The 19,573-nt window shown below is 44.0% G+C and overlaps 2 protein-coding genes across 3 annotated transcripts in view; both read left to right on the forward strand.

The window, feature by feature from the left end:
* The first annotated feature begins 346 nt into the window (after nt 1-346).
* The window catches only part of LOC129546452 (uncharacterized), a 32,957-nt gene continuing 13,730 nt past the window's right edge, over nt 347-19,573 (forward strand). Inside the window, exons 1-6 of one of the 2 annotated variants that reach the window (XM_055411433.2) lie at nt 347-481; nt 3,219-3,308; nt 6,289-6,481; nt 8,499-8,625; nt 9,628-9,723; nt 18,255-18,350. In XM_055411433.2, the coding sequence (XP_055267408.2) occupies nt 6,467-6,481; nt 8,499-8,625; nt 9,628-9,723; nt 18,255-18,350 (334 nt within the window). In that variant the 5' untranslated portion in view covers nt 347-481; nt 3,219-3,308; nt 6,289-6,466. The remainder of the gene's footprint in view (nt 482-3,218; nt 3,309-6,288; nt 6,482-8,498; nt 8,626-9,627; nt 9,724-18,254; nt 18,351-19,573) is intronic. The other variant, XM_055411434.2, reaches the window with a different exon arrangement.
* LOC129546473 (uncharacterized) lies at nt 11,203-18,243 on the forward strand. The gene is given in 3 exon segments (XM_088830673.1): nt 11,203-11,228; nt 12,370-12,598; nt 12,600-18,243. Coding segments are annotated over 3 exon segments (594 nt in total). The 3' UTR covers nt 12,939-18,243.

Below are 19,573 nucleotides of genomic sequence, written 5' to 3' on the forward strand. Positions count from 1 at the left end.
TCTTAAATCAAAGGTCCTTCATGTCCGCGAACATCTCTGCCCAGGCTGCAGAGAGATCCAGGTACCCTTGAATTTGAGAAGTTAAGCGTTTGTGCAGCACCCCTGGCAAATGTTGCAAAGTCATGGCCCAATGGGTCAGATGGGCTGAAAATACGGTGAAATAAGTCCTTTTCGATAGCTTCTCACCGTTTTACACCTTCCCGCGAAAGGAAGAAAAACGAAGCCCTCACCTGTCAAACAGAACTAGGTGGAAAAACGGCTGCTACTGGTAAAGCGCCGCGTACCCGGCGCGGAAATATTGCGTCATCGAAGGCTCGCGAGAAGCCAAGATCCGGGTCTTTGGAACAGCTGCTTGTGAACCTCGTCGGCCGCCATCCTTTCAGCTTCCAGGAGTCTTGCGTGCGCAGAGGGTGGTCGCCTGGTTTTAAAACTGCTGTCCTGTGATTTGCCTCCAGCGGTGAAGACAGCAGTCATCCATCAGGTCAGCGTTGGGTTCTGGGCGTGTTTCAGGGCCAGGGAGAGCGCTTTAGGGTGTTTGTCGTTGTTGTTGCAGATTGCGTAGGGGCAGGCGTTGCGGTGAAGCGAGTGGTCATGCCAGCTGGTGCCTTTTGTGTTTGTGGACCAACCCGGGGATTCGTGTTGAGAGTTTTCTCTGGTGGGGGAGCACGGGTTACCGTGTTGGATCTGTAACCCAGCTGGACGCCACCAGGCCTTCCTGGCACAGGCCTTCCCTCATATCCTCCTAGATAATAGTACTTGATGTACATTTAATGAGTTGTTTTGCAGAGGTTTAAAAAAAAAAAAAAAAACTCCCCTTCTCCAAAAAAGAAGATATTAATAAACTATTTAGTGAGGTAGGGCACAGAACCCCAGGCCTCCTGGAACCCAAGGACTGATAACGTTAACCCCTGTGAAACCATCCTGCTACTTCACCATTAGCCAATTAAAGAATTGTGCACAAGCTGATCTTAGACCCTGCAAACCCCCTCCCTCCTTAACCTGGCTTTTAAAAGTGCTTTGCCAGCTCCCTTCGCTCAGGGCATTTTAGGGCAAGAGCCGTCTTGTCTCATTGCAAGACCTTGAAATAAACCTTTCACTGTTCCAGACAACAGCGTTTCAGTTTGTTTGGCTTTATTGTGTCTTGAATATGATTAACAGCATGACAAATTGGGAGGTCTTTGCTGGAGAGTAACATTTGGGGTGTCTGTTGTTGGGGGATTGGAACTCGTGTCCGCATTAGGGACAGTGTTTGGGGAGATTATTGCATGTTTAATTTTATTTATTTTGTTTTTTTATTTTTGATAATATGTATGTTTCAATGCCATTCTCCTAAATCATCCCATCCTCTCCCACAGAGTCCAAAAGACTGCTCTATATACAGAGTTATCTGTGTCTCTTTTGCTGTCTCGTATACAGGGTTATCATTACCATCTTTCTAAATTCCACATATATGCGTTAGTATACAGTATTGGTGTTTTTCTTTCTGGCTTACTTCATTCTGTATAATAGGCTCCAGTTTCATCCACCTCATTAGAACTGGTTCAAATGTATTCTTTTTAATTGCTGAGTAATATTCCATTGTGTATATGTACCACAGCTTTCTTATCCATTCGTCTGCAGATGGACATCTAGGTTGCTTCCATGTCTTGGATATTATAAACAGTGCTGCGATGAACATTGGAGTACATGTGTCTCTTTCAATTCCGGGTTCCTCGGTGTGTATGCCCAGCAGTGGGATTGCTGGGTCATATGGCAGTTCTATTTCCAGTTTTTTAAGGAATCTCCACACTGTTCTCCATAGTGGTTGTACTAGTTTGCATTCCCACCAACAGTGTAAGAGGGTTCCCTTTTCTCCACACCCTCTCCAGCATTTATTGCTTGTAGTCTTCTGGATGTTTAATTTTAGATGTGGAGTTTCTGGTCTTGCATCCATGTTTACTGTATATTCCCATTGAAAATACTTGGTTTTCAGGTTCATCCTAAAATCAGGGCTTCCCTGGTGCTCAGCAGTAAAGATTCTGCTTGCCAATGCAGGAGACCGAGGTTCAATCCCTGGGTGGGGAAAATCCCTTGGAGAAAGGAACAGCAACCCACTGCAATATTCTTGGGCTTCCCTTGTGGGTCAGCTGTTAAACAATCCGCCTGCAATGCGGGAGACCTGGGTTTGATCCCTGGGTTGGGAAGATCCCCTGGAGAAGAGAAACGCTACCCACTCCAGTATCTGACCTAGAGAATTCCATGGACTGTATAGTCCATAGGGTCGAAAAGAGTTGGACACAACTGATCAACTTTCACTTTCCAGTATTCTTGCTTGGGAAATCCCATGGACAGAGGAGCCTGGCAGGCTACAGTCCATGGGGTCACAAAGAGCTGGACACGACTAAGCGACTAACACACTTTAAATACTCCTCCAGAAAGCAACTCTTGTTAAAATTTAGTATATTTCATTTTTAGTGTTGGGATCAGGTGTGTAGGTATTGGCATGATTTTATACATTTTAATCTAACATTCTATTGTAACCACTTGAAAGTTTTATTTCTTTTCTTTTAAAAAAACTATTGCAATTATGTTCCATCAAGTGGGTATTTTAATTTGGGAAGAAGTGATGCAGATGTAGGTACTACACTTTTAGGAACGTGTAAATGGATTTCTTTTAACTCAAGTTTTTTTGTTTCTTTGACCAGCTGTGATGTTTTTCTATAAGTATTTTGGACATGTTTTATTACGTTTGTTTGTAAACAGGTTATACTTTTGTTGTAAATGTAAATAGTGTCACTTTTTTCCCATATAACCCTGCTCCCTCTTTTTTGTGTCTTCTGCTGCTGCTGCTGCTAAGTCACTTCAGTCGTGTCCAACTCTGTGTGACCCCATAGACGGAAGCCCACCAGGCTCCCCCGTCCCTGGGATTCTCCAGGCAAGAACACTGGAGTGGGTTGCCATTTCCTTCTCCAATGTGTGAAAGTGAAAAGTGAAAGTGAAGTCACTCAGTCGTGTCCGACCCTTAGCGACCCCACGGACTGCAGCCTACCAGGCTCCTCCATCCATGGTATTTTCTAGGCAATAGTACTGGAGTGGCTTGCCATTGCCTTCTCCGTTGTGTCTTCTAATTTTATGTAATGCACAAGAGCAAAAATTAAAAAGATATGCTTATTTTGTCACCTCATTCCACTCATGATGTTACTAATTGATTCCTTTAAATTGATTCCTTTGTCTTCTAGTTGAGCATCTTTGTCATTTGCAAATAGAGTTGGCCAGGTGGCAAGTTTATGGACTGGGGTAAGAAGAACCTGCTTCTCCCTCTGACTTGGGTAGGTTAATCTCTGAGTCAGGCTTCATCAGTTGTGAAAAAAACTGTCATGATTCCCACTTCATAGCCGTTCAGTTCAGTCACTCAGTCGTGTCCAACTCTTTGCCACCCCATGAATCACAGCACGCCAGGCCTCCCTGTCCATCCCCAACCCCCGAAGTTCACTCAAACTCATGTCCATCGAGTCGGTGATGCCATCCAGCCATCTCATTCTCTGTCGTCCCCTTCTCCTCCTGCCCCCAATCCCTCCCAGCATCAGAGTCTTTTCCAGTGAGTCAGCTCTTCGCATGAGGTAGCCAAAGTGTTGGAGCTTCAGCTTTAGCATCAGTCCTTCCAATGAACACCCAGGACTGATCTCCTTTAGAATGGACTGGTTGATGAAATGAGCAAAAGTTCTTTGAGTACAAAGCATAGTGCCTGACAGTGTGAATAAATGGTACCTGCACTTTATCGTATCATAACATTTTGAAAGTTTTATTTCTTTTCTTTTAAAAAACTATTGCAGTTATGGTCCATTAAGTGGGTATTTTAATTTGGGAAGAAGTGATACAGATGTAGGTACTACACTTTTAGAAACGTGTAAATGGAACGTGTAAAAGTTATTAATGTTTCTCAAAAGCGTCCCACACACTTTATTGAGGTGTAATTGACATATACATGTGTCATTCCGTAAGTTTAAAGGTGTACAGTTGTGTTTATTCAATACACTTACATATTGCAAAATGATCACCACCATAAGTTAGCCAGCATCTGCATCATGTGACATAATTACCATTTCTTTTTTGTGGTGAGAACACTGAAGACCTGCTTTTTTAATTAACTTTCAAGTGTAAGTGCTTAGTTGCCCAGTCATGTCCGACTCTTTGTGACCCCATGGACTGTAGCCCTCCAGGCTCTGCTCTCCATGGGGATTCTTCAGGCCAGAATACTGGAATGGGTTGCCTTGCCCTCCTCCAGGGGATCGTCGCAACCCAGGGATTGAACCCAGGTCTAATACAGTATTTAACTGTAATCACCATGCTGTACATTACAGTCCCCTTAAAAGGCTTTTTAATTTTATTTTCATTGATAATTTCTTTCTCTTTAAAGTTTTCTTTATATTGTGAGATTTTTCAATATTTTATGTTCTGGGAAGAAACCATTCCTGTTCATAATCATCTGTTCTTTTAACATGGGACTGAATTCTGTTTGCTTATATTTACCTAATATTTTTGCACCTAGAAATAAAAAAATGTTTTGGATTTGCATCAGAATAATCCAGTGGTGGTGGGGGAGTGAATGGTGGTGTAGATAAAACAAATTAGATTTGAGTTGATAATTATTGAAGTCACACAGTGGATGGATGTGTGGAGTTTGATTCTTTTTTAATTTTATCTCTGGCTGCATTGGGTCTTCGTTGCTGCACACGGGCTTTCTCTAGTGCGGCAAGTGGAATCTACTCTCTGGTTGTGGTGCATGGGGCTTCTCACTGAGGTGGCTTCTCTTGTCGGAGCACGGACTCTAGGCACACGGGCTCAGTAGTTGTGTGTGCCTGGGCTCAGTTGCCCCAAGGCATGTGGAATCTTTCTGGACCATGGATCGAACCCGTGTCCCTCCCCTGCGTTGGCAGGCAGGTTCTTAAGCACTGAACCACCAGGGGGTCCCTGAGTATACTGTTCTCTATGGGGGTTTTTTGTACATGAGGTTTAAATTACTGTTCCTTCTTTTGCTTAAAATTTAAAAAAAAGTTTGTGAAAATGTATAAGTGAAACTGATCTGTACTTTTCTTTAAAAGCTTTTTTCAAGTATAACACCCAAAATTAAAGACTAGAATATTACAGAAATAAAATCCAAATAAAAAAAGAATAGAATATTACAGGGACTTCCTTGGCAGTCCAGTGGTTAAGATTCTGCCCTTCCACTACAGAGGCCTGAGTTCAATTCCTGGTCATCCCTGGTTGGGGAACTAAGATCTCACATGCCAAACACCATGGCTAAAAAAAAAGAATAGAGTATTCCAGTACCCTAGAAGCCTCCACCTCCTAATCTCCCTCCTCTCCAGAGGCAATTACTTTCCTAAAAACATATTAAATTTGCCTGACTATTAACTTTATGTAAGTGGAATCATACATTACATGTTCTCTTGTGTCTGGCTTCTTTTGTTCAATATTTTGTTGTGAAATTCATCTAAGTTATTGCATGTAGCAATAGATTATTTCTTTTCATTGCTATTAGTATTCCACTGTATGAAAGTAAAAGAAATTGTTAGTCCCTCAGTTGTATCTGCCTCTTTGCAACCCCGTGCACTGTAGTCCCCTGCCACCAGGCTCCTCTGTCCATGGAATTCTCCAAGCAAGAGTTCTAGAGTGAGTAACCATTCCCTTCTGCAGGGAATCGTCCTGACTCAGGGATTGAATCCAGGTCTCCTGCATTGCAGGTGGATTCTTTACCATCTCATTTCTTTTTATTGCTCAGTTATGTCTGATTCTTGCAACCCCATGGACTATAACCATCAGGCTTCTCTGTCCATGGAATTCTCTTGCCTCTCTAGGCAAGAAGCTGGAGTGGGTTGCCATTTCCTACTCCACTATATTATATATATGTACACATTCTGTTGTATTCTTTTCCAGTACTGTTTATCGTAAGACACTGAATATATAGTTCCCTGTGCTGCACAGTAGGACCTTGTTGTTTATAGAGCCAACGTTTTTGTACTTCATTTTTCCTGAACTGGATCTGTGTGAGATCTTAGCCATGGACAATACCATGAGCTGGTTTTTATTTCCCATCTTCTCCCACTTTCACTCTTCCAACTTTGTCAAAAAAAGGCATTCCTCTCACCCATTTCATATATTTCTGTGGGACCCAGCCGCATGATAGAAAAGCTTTCAGGGAGTTAAAAGAGACTTGAACTGTTGGGACATTCTGTTAGATTGAGTACTCGTGGCTAGAGAGAGCTGTGGCCACAGGTTCAGTTGTTGAATTTGCTCTTGAATCCACAGGTTCTAGTCTACAGGAACATCTTCAGTAATAGAAGAAGGAGGCTCCAGGCTTGGGAGATCATGGATTCTGGCAGCAGCCTGACCTGAGATCCCTGACCATAACCTCCAGGTAGGCCTGGAAAGAGAGAAGACAGAACACAGCCTGGAGTTACACGCCCTTTCTTAAGAACTGGAGAAGATGAGCAAGGTCCAGGTGAGGTTTGTGTTATCTGTTTTAATCCTTTGTTTCCCAGGGGACTTGTGGGTGCTTCTAAAAAGCAGTCTGGTGAAATGAGAACAGTATGAAATGAAAAGCGAAAGTGATGGTCACTCAGTTGTGTCAGACTCTTTGTAACTCCCATAGAGTGTAGCCCACCAGGCTCCTCTGTCTGTGGAATTCTCCAGGCCAGAATACTGGAGTGGTTAGCCATTCCCTTCTCTAGAGGATCTTCCCGACCCAGAGACAGAACCCTGGTCTCCTCCATTGCAGACAGATTCTTTACTGTCTGAGCCACCAGGAAAGCCCTGAGAAGAGTATATGTTAATAAAAATTAGGATCTGCTGTACAGTAAGTTTAGGCTAAAATCTTAAAATAGAGGCAGATTCATCCCTTATAACTTCTTAACCCCAGTTTCAAAAAACTGAAGTCAGAGCCAATTATTCTTGGGTGATCTTTGTATTTTTGCTTACACAAATGATACATACTTTCATTCGCATGCTTGAGGTTTAAGCACTCAAAAGTCTTTGCACCAAAAGAGAATATCTTCTTTTACCTTTTTCCTCACCAAAGGCCCAACCTGGGTAATATGTTAATAATTTGGGTCTCCCACCAAATTCATGATTGGTAAAAGATATATATATATTTAGATTAATTTACATATATCTTAATATATGCATTCTGTGTGCATACATATGTAACATATATATATGTAGCTGAATATATTATTAAGAGTTTTTCATATGTTTGGGGATGAGACTATATACTATATACTATTTGGGGGCTTGATTCTGTTCATTTAAGAGAATGCCTTGAAGATATACCAGTATATTTGAATCCATCTCATTGATTTTAATGTTTGCATAATATTTCATAGCATGGAGGTTTAGGATACCCTGTCTGCCTCTGATAGACATTTAAATTAATAACAGATTTTTCACTCATATATCAAAGACATTCTTACTGCACAGTATCTTTTATTTCTATGGAAATATTATTTTAATTCTTTTCTGGGCTGGGAAGGACTGATTTGTAGAATTCCACAGGGCTGTGGTTTGAATGTTTATGTGCCTCTACAACTCGTTGTTGAAATCTTAACCAATCAAAGGTGATGGTATTAGGAGGTGGGACCATTTGGAGGTGTGTAGGTCAGTCATGAGGGTGAGGTCTTCACAAATGGGATGAGTGTCCCATCCCTCATCCCATGCACAGGGATCCCTCGGCCTTCCCTGTGAAGTTTCCTGCTGTGAATCAGGGAGCGGGCCCTCACTAAAAGGTGGCCATGGTGGCCCTTGATCCCAGACTTCCCAGCCCCCACAACTGTGAGAATAAATTTGTTTTTATAAGCTACCCAGTCTGTGGTATTTTATTATAGCAACCCAAGTGGACTAAGACACAGTCACAGGCTTTCCCTGGTGGCTCAGTGGTAAAGAACCCGCCTGCCAATGCAGGGGACACAGGTTCAATCCCTGGGCTGGGAAGATCCCACATTGCCACAGAGCTAAGCCCAATCACTACAACTACTGAGCCTGTGCTCTGGAGCCCGGGAAGCTCAACTGCCAAAGCCCACTGGCCTAGAGCCTGTGCTCTGCAACAGGAGAAGCCATGACAGTGAGAGGCCCACACACCACAGCTAGGGAGTGGCGCCCACAACTAGAGAAAAGCCTGTGCAGCAACAGAGACACAGCACAAAAATAAATAAATAAATACAGATTAAAAAAAAAAGACATATGGTCTATCCTGCATGAAATAGCCACAGCCACAGTGCACATAATTTATCATGTGCGCATGTTTATCATGAAGATAAACAGCGGTTAGGATTCCAGGCTTTCACTGCCGTGATCGGATTCAGTCCCTGGTCAGGGAACTGAGATCCCATGAGCTGTGTCGTACGGCCAAAAAATAAAATAAAAATGAGATCTCTTCTGATTTATTAAAAAAAAATAACATGTTCTTATTCTTTGTTCCACATCATATATTCCACCGCGAATTGCACTGGAATTTGTTATTACAGGGCTCTGTGTCATTCGAGGACGTGACTGTGGGCTTCAGCTGGGAGGAGTGGGAGCTACTGGGCCCATCTCAGAAGGCCCTGTACTGGGACGTCATGTTGGAGAATTACTGCAACTTTGTGTCAGTAGGTAAGGGCAGCATGTGCTCAGGCCACCCAAGATGGCTGTTCTCCTGCTTTCTGTCCATCTCTGGCTCAACCCTTGCCTGCTTCACCTACACCCTTCTCAAGTAACTGACCTCCCTGTCTACAAACTTACTCCAGCCCCAGCTAATGGCCATTCTAGCTTTGCTGCTGCTGCTAAGTCACTTCTGTCGTGTCCGACTCTGTGTGACCCCATAGACGACAGCCAACCAGGCTCCCCCATCCCTGGGATTCTCCAGGCAAGAACACTGGAGTGGGTTGCCATTTCCTTCTCCAATGTGTGAAAGTGAAAAGTGAAAGTGAAGTCGTTCAGTCGTGTCTGACCCTTAGCGACCCCACGGACTGCAGCCTACCAGGCTCCTCCATCCATGGGATTTTCTAGGCAACAGTACTGGAGTGGCTTGCCATTGCCATATCCACCATGAGAGCTTATCACAGGGGCGGTGACGGGCGTGGCCCCCTGTTGGTTTCCCTGGTAACCAATGAGCCCACCTGACATCAATTTCCCCTGTAACTGGTAATGCGCCCCCCACCCCAGCAAAGACTGCCACCATGTCCTGCCTGCCATATACTGCACACAGTGGGGTGTTGATCCAGGACCTTGCGTCAGACAAGTAAACTCCTCGCTCCGTTAAACCATTGGTGTCTCTGTTGCCGACTCCGGGCTCTTTTTCTTTGGTTTGAAGTTGGATGAGTCTAGGACTTGGCTTGGAGGCCTGCAGGGTGCAGCCCAGCAGACAGCGTTGTGGTCAGTTGCCTTTTCTTTTTCATTCAGTGAAATCTGTAGGGTTCCTGGAATGTTGTATTTTATGGTTGGTACTAAAGCACTGTAGGTCCTAGAATCCATGTTCTCCCTTTCCAAGTCAAAGGTTTTTACTTTACGAAAGTACAAGGGATATGGTCCCCAAAATCGAACTTTGTACAGTTCTTGTAGATCACCCCAGCTCAAATGCTCAGCCCCAGCCATCCTGTGATTTCTCGTTTATAGGACATCAGACTCCCAAACCAGATCCACTCTTTCAGTTGGAACAAGGAGGACCCCCGTGGACAGTCGAGGGAGTAGCCCTGAGTCCAACCCGCCCAGGTGAGTGAGTGCACACCAAGAAGGTAGGAAGAAACGACACCAAAATTCAGTTAGTCAGTGATAGGTTGACACTTCTGAAGTGTCATCTAGAGAACTTCCCTGACACCAGTTGGTGACCCAATAGCCTAACAGCTTTCTGCAGGTTGTTATTAGGACTGTTCTTCTCTGCTCCCTCATGCCTTCTCCTTTCCTTTGTCTGCAGGGGCTCACTTCCTGTCCTCCACCTTACTCACTATGAGGTCCCTCTCACCACCCATACAGATTGCTTTGCACTTAGCGCTGCCCCCTGCCTATGCAGTATCAGCTCCCCTTTTGACAGAGCTGTTCTCCCTCCCTGACAGCCCACCTCACCTTCATTCATCTGAAAACCACACACACCTTGTCTCCCAGGGGACCTCTGTCTACTGATTGACCCTCTGCTTCCCTAGCTTTCAGGTTAGGGATTTTGTTGTTTTAATCTTGCTAGAAGTTTGACTCAGTCTCAGGGCCTCAGCTTTCTGTTCTCTGCTGGAGGGCCCCAGGTTGACTCCTGCTAACGTCTGACCTGCATTCTAACCCTCTGTGTGTTGCCGCTGGCCTGTGATGCTCTACTTCCTGTGTGTGAGACCAGAATCCTCTTTTCTCCCAGAGACTGTCTTCACCCTCAGAGTGTGTGTTCACACATATGGAAGATTTAAGCTCTCTGACAGATATTCCTGGGTTGACAACTCTCTTTCTATAGTCTAATCTGCCCTCTGATTCTGCATTTTGCCTGCATCCAAAGTAATTGTCCTGTGAAATTCTTTTTCCTTCAGTTTCATGAATGAGATCATTTTTCTTCCTGGTGAATTCTTTTCCTCCCCATGCATTTGTTTAGGTTCTACCATATTGCTTTGCCTTTCAGTTACCTTGAGTCTTTCCTGTTTGCTCTATTATTTCTGAAGGTCTCTGTGGTGATCCAGTGGTTAAGACTCCACGCTTCCTCTGCAGGGGTCACAGGTTCGATTCCTGGGCAGGGAACTAAGGTCCCACATGGCATAGGACACGGCCAAAAAAAATTTGAAAAGGCCTTCTGTATGGATTCTGGGTGCCTTCTTTTGGGCTTCCCTGGTGGCTCAGATGGTAAAGAATCTGCCTGCGATGCAGGAGACCTGGGTTCGAGCCCTGGGTCAGGAATATCTCCTGGAGGAGGAAATAACTACCCCCTCCAGTATTCTTGCCTGGAGAATTCCATGGATAGAGGAGCCTGGCGGGCTACAGTCCATAGGGTCACAAAGAGTTGGACATGATTGAGTGACTAACACTAACTAACTGCTGTTCCTATTGAATTTTGTTTTATAATACTGTCATTTTTTCACAGAGCATAGGATACACTTCCATAGTAGACATTTCTCTTAGACTGGGATCTTATAAGAGCTCACTCAAACCATGGCATTTTTGTACTCCATTCCTCCCCTAGAATTATCATGGATGTTTTCATTGTTCTTTTTCCTAGAAGAAATGTGGGAGATTGATCCTATGCAATGGTACCCAGAAAACCAAAACAGGATTAAAACTTTGGAAAGATGTCCACAAAGTTATGCAAATAACTTTGATTTATGCAAAGCCTTGTTCCTTTAACACAAAAACACAATAAGTTTGGCTCACACTGTAAAAATTTGAAGTCACATTTAGGTTTTGTTGTCGAGAATAAAAGATACGCAGGAAAGGACTCTGATGGGTTCAGTGGGTATGGAAAATCATCTGTCTGTGTCCAGGATAATAAAACTCTTCAGTTCAGTTCAGTTGCTCAGTCATGTCCGACTCTTTGCGACCCCACGGATTGCAGCATGCCAGGCCTCCCTGTCCATCACCAACTCCCGGAATTTACTCAAACTCATGTCCATCGAGTCGGTGATGCCATCCAGCCATCTCATCCTCTGTCGTCCCCTACTCCTGCCCCTAGTCCCTCCCAGCATGAACGTCTTTTCCAGTGAGTCAACTCGTCGCATGAGGTGGCCAGGTATTGGAGTTTCAGCTTCAGCATCAGTCCTTCCAATGAATATTTAGGACTGATTTTCTTTGGATTGACTGGTTGGATCTTCTTGCAGTCCAAGGGACTCTTAAGAGTCTTCTCCAACACCACAGTTCAAAAGCATCAATTCTTTATCGCTCAGCTTTCTTCACAGTCCAACTCTCACATCCATACATGACCACTGGAAAAATCATAGCCTTGACTAGACAGACCTTTGTTGGCAAAGTAATGTCTCTGCTTTTTAATATGCTATCTAGGTTGGTCATAACTTTCCTACCATTGAGTAAGCGTCTTTTAATTTCATGGCTGCAATCAGCATCTGCAGTGAATTTGGAGCCCCCAAAAATAAAGTCTGACACTGTTTCCACTGTTTCCCCATCTATTTGCCATGAAGTGATGGGACCAAATGCCATGATCTTAGTTTTCTGAATGTTGAGCTTCAAGCCAACTTTTTCACTCTCCTAACTCTTAGTGGAATCAGATACCATGGTTGTGTGAAACCCAGTAGCACTAAATCACCACTCAGTGGCCATTAGAAAACTTGTTCAGGAAAGAAGCCATATGCACAGTGAGTGCGGGAAAGCATTCTTCAGGAAGGCATAGCTCATTAGACATCAGAGAACTGAAAGAGGAGAGAAGCCCCACAGATGCAGTGTATGAGGGAAAGCATTCATGAAGATTCAGCTCACTGAACATCAGAGAACTCATATGGGAGACAAGCCCCATGAATCTAATGAATGTGGGAAAGCCTTTTCCAGAAGGTTGCAGGTTATAGTCCTCAGGGAAGTCACACAGGAGAGAAACCCTACAGGATGTGGTGAGTGTGGAAAAACCTTCAGCCGGATGTGCCGGCTCAAGAGACATCGGTGCTCTCACACCGGAGAGAAACTATGGCTGCGGTGTGTGTGGGAAGGCCTTTTCCCAAAAAGCTTACCTCATTGCCCATCAGAGACTCCACACAGGAGAGAAGCCCTATGAGTGCCGCGAATGCGGAAGAACCTTTTTTAAGTCTGACCTGACGAAGCATCAGAGAATTCACAGGGAAGAGAAACTCTATGAGTGCAGTGACTGCAAAAAGGCCTTCCGGAGCCAGGCAAAGCTTATTCAGCACCAGCGGACTCACACCAGAGAGCGACCGTACAGCTGCAGTGAATGTGGCAAAGCCTTGGCCCACATGTTCTCATCAAACATAAGAAGACTTACTGGGGAGAGAAAGCTGTAGAATCCCCAGAACTGGAGAAACCCTCCTCCGGGTGTCATAGCTCTTTATGCCTGAGTGAACTCGTACAGAAGCAAAGCCCTGTTAACACAGTGCCTGCGGAGACGGTGTCTTTGGGAACCCAGTCCTTATTAAACAGCGAGCTGCTAATGGGCAGAAGTAGAGTGATTATGGGCCAGCCTTTTCTAAGAAGTCAGGCCTCAGTAGGTAATCGGGGGTTTACCCAGGGAATAAGCCTCGGAAATACAGTGAATGTGACCACCCCTTCAGTAATAAATTATGTCTTATATGTTACAGATACTGCATAAAAAGAAAAATCCTCGGGTTCCAGAGATGGGGGAAAACCTTGAGCCAGAATCTTCCCCACACTCATTATGTGTCAGTGTTCACTTAGGGCAGAAATGCTGGATTTCCCGGGCGGTCCGTTGGTTAAGACTCCAAGCTTCCAATGCAAGGGCGCAGGTTCATCCTTGGTTGAGGAACTAAAATCTCACAGGCTAATGTGGGGTGCAGCCAAAAAAATAATAAAGAGTTGATTTCAGGACAGAAATGCCATGGATGCAGTGGTTATGGAGAATACTTCCATGAGAAGTTAGATTTAGTAAATATCAGTGAGATCATATGGAGCAGAAATGTAGCTCTTGTGGGGAACCCTTTTCCCAGAAGTGATATCCTAGTGGGTTTCAAAGAGTTCCCATGGGACCGAAACCTTAGCAAAGAGTGTGATGGTCTTCAGTGATCAATTATACCTTCTCACTTGTCAGAGAAGCATAGAAAGACAACTCTAGAAGTACTGAAAGTGGAAAAAACACATTTATAAAGTGGGGAAGAACTCATAGGAAAGAGAAATTCCCTGAAAGTCATAAAAAAAAAAAAGGAAATTGTATCCCCAAATTAAGTCCTGTATCACAGTTTTACCTTGGGAAATGGGGAGAGACTTCTCTGAGTAAAGGAAATCTTAGACGTCAGGAACTGCGCTGTGGAGTGAAAACCTCAGAATATAATGAATGTAAAAATACAGCGGTATTAGTTTCTTGTGGCTGCTGTAACCGATTTTCACAAACTCAGTGTTTCAGAATAACTGTATTAGTCCAGAGATCTGAAATCCAAAATGCATATCTCTGGGCTGAAAAACAAGGTTGTTGGCAGGGTCACATTTCTTTATGGAGGTTCTAGAGCAGACTCGGTTTCTTTGTTTTCCCAGCTTCTAGAAGCTGCCCAGATTCCATGACTTTTGGCCCCTTTCCTTCCTTAAGGCCATTGATAACTGGTCAACTCTTTATTTCTCACTTTTCTGCCTCTTCCTTCCACGCTTAAGGACCCTTGTGATTATATTGGGCCCACCCAGAAAATTCAAAATAATCTCCTATCTTAAAATCAGGTAATTAGCAACTTTAACTTCATCACTAACTTGTGTCCCCTTTGCCTTATAATATAGCGTATTCACAAGTCATGGATATAAGGATGTAGACATCTTTGGGAAGCCATTATGCTGCCTACCTACCAAAGGCCACTCTTTGTCACCCAATGGTTCATGTCCATCCCACATGTAAAATGGATTCACCCTATCCCACCATCTCCAAGTGTCTCAGCCTGTTACAGGACCAACTAAGAGTCCAAAATCTCACCTAAAATGGATCCACTTGGGAGTGCCAGATCTCACCTTCTAAAGCTAATATTGGTGAGTCTCTGGGTATAATCTGCCCTGGGACACCGTTTCTCTTTTTGAACCTTAAAACTCTAGAAACAGTTTATTTGGCCCTAAAATGACTTAATGCCATCTTCTGCCTTAATTCCCCTTCACCATACAATGTAACAGATTTCCAGATTCTGGGAATTGGAACATGAACATCTTTGGGATTTGCCATGATATTGCCTACCACAAAAGCATTAGATTTCAGAGAGTTTGCACTTCAGTAAATTCCTGCCTACCCCTTAAATAAATTTGGAGCAGCATGTTCCCAGTGAAGCAGTTATCTAAAGTAATTATGATCTAAGTACATTAACTTTTTTTTTCTTTAATCAGAGAATCTTGTACTAATTCTTAGATGTGAACACCGTGAAAATGCTCTTGAAACATATGAATCAAATTGTCAGCGCTGGAAAAGAACTCTTTCCTAATGGAACATGAGATTTTTGTTGCTGCAAATACTACCAAACATACCTTTGTATCTATTCTGAAATTGAATAGATTAATATATCCACATATAAAATTCCATGGGCAGAGGATCCTGGTGGGCTACAGTCCATGGGGTCACAAAGAGTAGAACATGACTCAGCAGGCATGGATCAACCAGTAATGATAATTTCACAAAGTCAGACATCCAATCAGAACCTACGCGTGTATGCCAAGAAACAGGAAAATGGGACCCATAAACGTGAAGGAAAGTCTGTAGAAGGAGACCCAGAAAAATAAAAACTGAAAATATATTTAAAAATAAAAACAATAAAAAATGTAGAAAACAATAAATCTAAAAAGAGGGAAAAAGTAATAAAAGAGATCCAGAAATGACATGGGTGATAGAATTAGTAGAAAATGATGTTAAAATAGTTATTATAAATATTATATAGGGTCAAGAAGACTGTGTCAAGTGGATTATGGAAATTACAATTTTCTGTGGGATTCTCTCCATGTGAGGAAAGGGACAGATTGCTTCCCTGGTGGCTCACAGGGTAAAGATCCACCTGCAACATGGGAGACCTGGGTTCGACCCTGTGTGGGGAAGATCCCTTGGAGAAGGGAATGGCTACCCTCTCTAGTATTCTTGCCTGGTGAATTTCATGGGCAGAGGCGCCTAGTGGTCTATAGCCCATGGGGTCGCAGAGAGTCGGACACAGCTGAGCAGCAGACACGCACGTGGCCAGTTGCACAGTATCTCTTTTTAAAAACTTTATTTATTTTTGGCTAAGCTGGGTCTTCGTTGCAGTGTGTGGGCTTTCTGTAGTTGTGGTTCCCAGGCTTCTCATTGCAGTGACTTCTTTTTTTGCAGAGCGTGGGCTCTAGGGCATGTGGGATCAGTAGTTGCAGGTTACAAGCTCTAGGGCGCAGGCTCAGTAGTTGTGGCACACAGGCTTAGTTGTTCCGTGATGTGTGGGATCCTCCCAGATCAGGGATTGAACCCGTGTCCCCCGCATTGGCAGGCAGATTCTCCACTACTGAGCCACAAGGGAAGCCCTGTACTATACCTCTTGCTTGAACAAAGCTTATCTAATACGTATACTTGCTCCATAAGGTACATCACTGCCTTCTTGCACTTGAAGACATTAGACGGTACTTGAGCACTGTGCTTGGGACCATTTTAATCAACAGAATTACCAAGAAAAAGTATAAAAATATGAAAAACATGACACTAAGTAGACCATGAAAACGGTGCTTGTTTGCAATAGGAGAACTGAAATAAGACAACATCATTTTGTTCAGCCTCAGCCCGGATCATACACATTGGGTGCCTCAAAATATTTGTTGCTCAAATTATTCTATGCGTGTCTGCAGATGTTCGTGAAAGTGCTGTGATTATTGATTTTGGGTTAAAAAAATTTTAGCAGTGAGGTGAATTCACATTAAATCCATGAATAATGAGAACTGATTGAACCTTATTGTTAAATTTTTCTGCTGGTTTATGTACATATGGTCATTTTAATAATATCCCTTTTACATATTTTAGATATCCTGTTTCTTAATACAGTAAACCTTTATATTAAACATTCATATTAATATCTTGTGCTGATAATTCCTGTATGTGTAGTCATTTCATGTCTGATTCTGTTATTTTCTGTTGAAAAGTATCCAAAAGCTCCTTGAGGGCAGATTTTTGCTGTGTTTATATGTTAGCACTTAGTTCTTCTTCACCTTTTAAATAGTTGCCTGAAATGTTTTATAGAGACATTTTATATCCCTGTTTTAGGGATATTTTACCTGTAAGATATAGTGAATATGCTTTTCAGAAACTTCTCATTTACTAGACTAGTTGATAATTAAGGGTTCAATTGAAAAAATTGGTATAAGGGCATTTTACTTCTTTTCATAGTAACTAATGAAAACTGTTACCCAGAGAGAGATAGCCTTGTTGACTTACGGTGAAAACAGCCAGAACATATACCTGTAGGTCTTTTGCTCATTAGTAATGATTATCACTGGCTTCCCACGTGGTGCAGTGGGAAAGAATCCACCTGCCAATGCAGGAGGCCCAAGAGACATGGGTTCAATTCCTAGGTTGGGAAGGTCCCCTGGAGGAGGAAATGGCAACCCATTCCAGTATTCTTGCCTGGAAAAATTCCATGCACAGAGGAGCCTGGCAGGCTATAGTCCATGGGATCACAAAGAGTCGGATACAGTTGAGCACACATACACAATACACTCACAATAATCACCACACATTGGAAGAAGAATCTGTGATAATTAATAGGGACTAGTGTCATTTGACGGAGAAGGCAATGGCAAGCCACTCCAGTACTCTTGCCTAGAAAATCCATGGATGGAGGAGCCTGGTAGGCTGCAGTCCGTGGGGTCGCCAGGGGTCAGACACGACTGAGCGACTTTACTTTCACTTTTCACTTTCACACATTGGAGAAGGAAATGGCAACCCACTCCAGTGTTCTTGCCTGGAGAATCCCAGGGAAGGGGGAGCCTGGTGGGCTTCCGTCTATGGGGTCACACAGAGTCGGATACGACTGAAGTGACTTAGCAGCAGCAGCAGTGTCATTTGAGGATATTTCTATGGGCTTCACCTGGGAGGGGGGCTTCCCTTTTGGTTCAGATGGTAAAGTGTCTGCCTACAATGTGGGAGACCTAGGTTTGATCCCTGGGTCAGGAATATCCCCTGGAGAAGGAAATGGCAACCCACTGCAGTACTCTCGCCTGGAAAATTCCATGGACGGAGGAGCTTGGTAGGCTACAGTCCATGGGATCGTAAAGAGTTGTACATGACTGAGCAACTTCATTTCTGCTTCTTCACCTAGGAGGAGTGGCGGCTACTAGGTTCTGCTTAGAGTAGCCAACATCAGGATGTGTTACTGGAGAATTCTAGTAACCTGTGACACTAGTTAACGATGATTGCCCTGTGTCATTCAGAACACAGCCAGTACCCTTTCCTTTTTTAGTTGCCCTAACATCCAAAGAGCCTTAAGATACTGAAGTTGAGTTTATAGACAACAGATTTTCAGTCCTTCTATTCCCATCAGAACTTAATGTGCTTTCATCTTCATTAGATCTTTAATCTGCCAAGGTGAGAGTGTGTCCGTTCCTTTTGTGCTCTTCCTAGACACCCCCCACCAAGTCCAACTGTAAGCATCCAAGTCTTTGTCATTTCCCATGAACAGGCTATCAAGCTACCAAACCAGATGTGATCCTTAACTTCGAGCCCAGAGAAGAGCCATGGAAAGTAGAAGATGAAATGCAGCATCAGTACTTTTCAGGTAAGTAAGCAGCTGAGAAGCCACAAGATGGGAGACCTTGAAAGTAGTTGGACGTGAAAGGTTGACCCTTCCAAATGTGTTTAGCAAGGCTAAAACTCTGAAGGTTGTTGTTTAGTCACTAAGTTGTGTCTGACTCTTTGCAACCCCATGAACTGCAGCATGCTAGTCTTTCCTGTCCTTCACTGTCTCCCAGAGTGAAAGTAAACTCTTGTCTGTTGAGTCTGTGATGCCCTCCAACCATCTCACCCTCTGTCGCCCCCTTGTCCTGCCCTCAGTCTTTCCCAGCATCAGGGTCTTCTCCAGTGAGTCAGTTCTTCACGTCAGGTGGCCAAAGTATTGGAGCTTCAGCTTCTGCATCAGTCCTTCCAGTGAATATTCAGGTTTAATTTCCTTTAGGATGGACTGGTTTGATCTCCCGGCTGTCCACGGGAGTCTGAAGGTCTTTGCTGCTGCTGCTGCTGCTGCTGCTAAGTCACTTCAGTCGTGTCCGACTCTGTGTGACCCCAGAGACGGCAGCCCACCAGGCTCCCCCGTCCCTGGGATTCTCCAGGCAAGAACACTGGAGTGGGTTGCCATTTCCTTCTCCAATGCATGCAAGTGAAAAGTGAAAGTGAAGTCGCTCAGTCATGTCTGACTCTTAGCGACCCCGTGGACTGCAGCCTACCAGGCTCCTCTGTCCATGGGATTTTCCAGGCAAGAGTACTGGAGTGGGGTGCCATTGCCTTCTCCACTGAAGGTCTTTGTTGCTGCTGCTGCTGCTGAGTCATTTCAGTCGTGTCCGACTCTGTGCGACCCCATAGACGGAAGCCCACCAGGCTCCCCCATCCCTGGGATTCTCCAGGCAAGAACACTGGAGTGGGTTGCCATTTCCTTCTCCAATGTGTGAAAGTGAAAAGTGAAAGTTAACTCACTCAGTCGTGTCTGACTCTTAGCGACCCCGTGGACTGCAGCCTACCAGGCTCCTCTGTCCATGGGATTTTCCAGGCAAGAGTACTGGAGTGGGGTGCCATTGCCTTCTCCACTGAAGGTCTTTACAAACACCTAAATCATTGACGAGGCTCTCTTGCATGCTGTTACCAGGAAAATGTGCCCCTATTTCTCTCTCAGATTGACTCAGTGTTCAGTAATTAGTTTCCTTACAGCATCCAAACTTCCTGTTTCTTCTTCCTCTTTGGCAGCGACACTTCCTTTCTCCACATTCTCTTTAGCTTCTTTTACGTGAT

This window comes from Moschus berezovskii, chromosome 22 (genome assembly GCF_049115385.1).
Source record: "Moschus berezovskii isolate FMDL1 chromosome 22, NW_MosBer_1.0, whole genome shotgun sequence".
In the NCBI taxonomy this organism is placed as follows: domain Eukaryota; kingdom Metazoa; phylum Chordata; class Mammalia; order Artiodactyla; family Moschidae; genus Moschus; species Moschus berezovskii.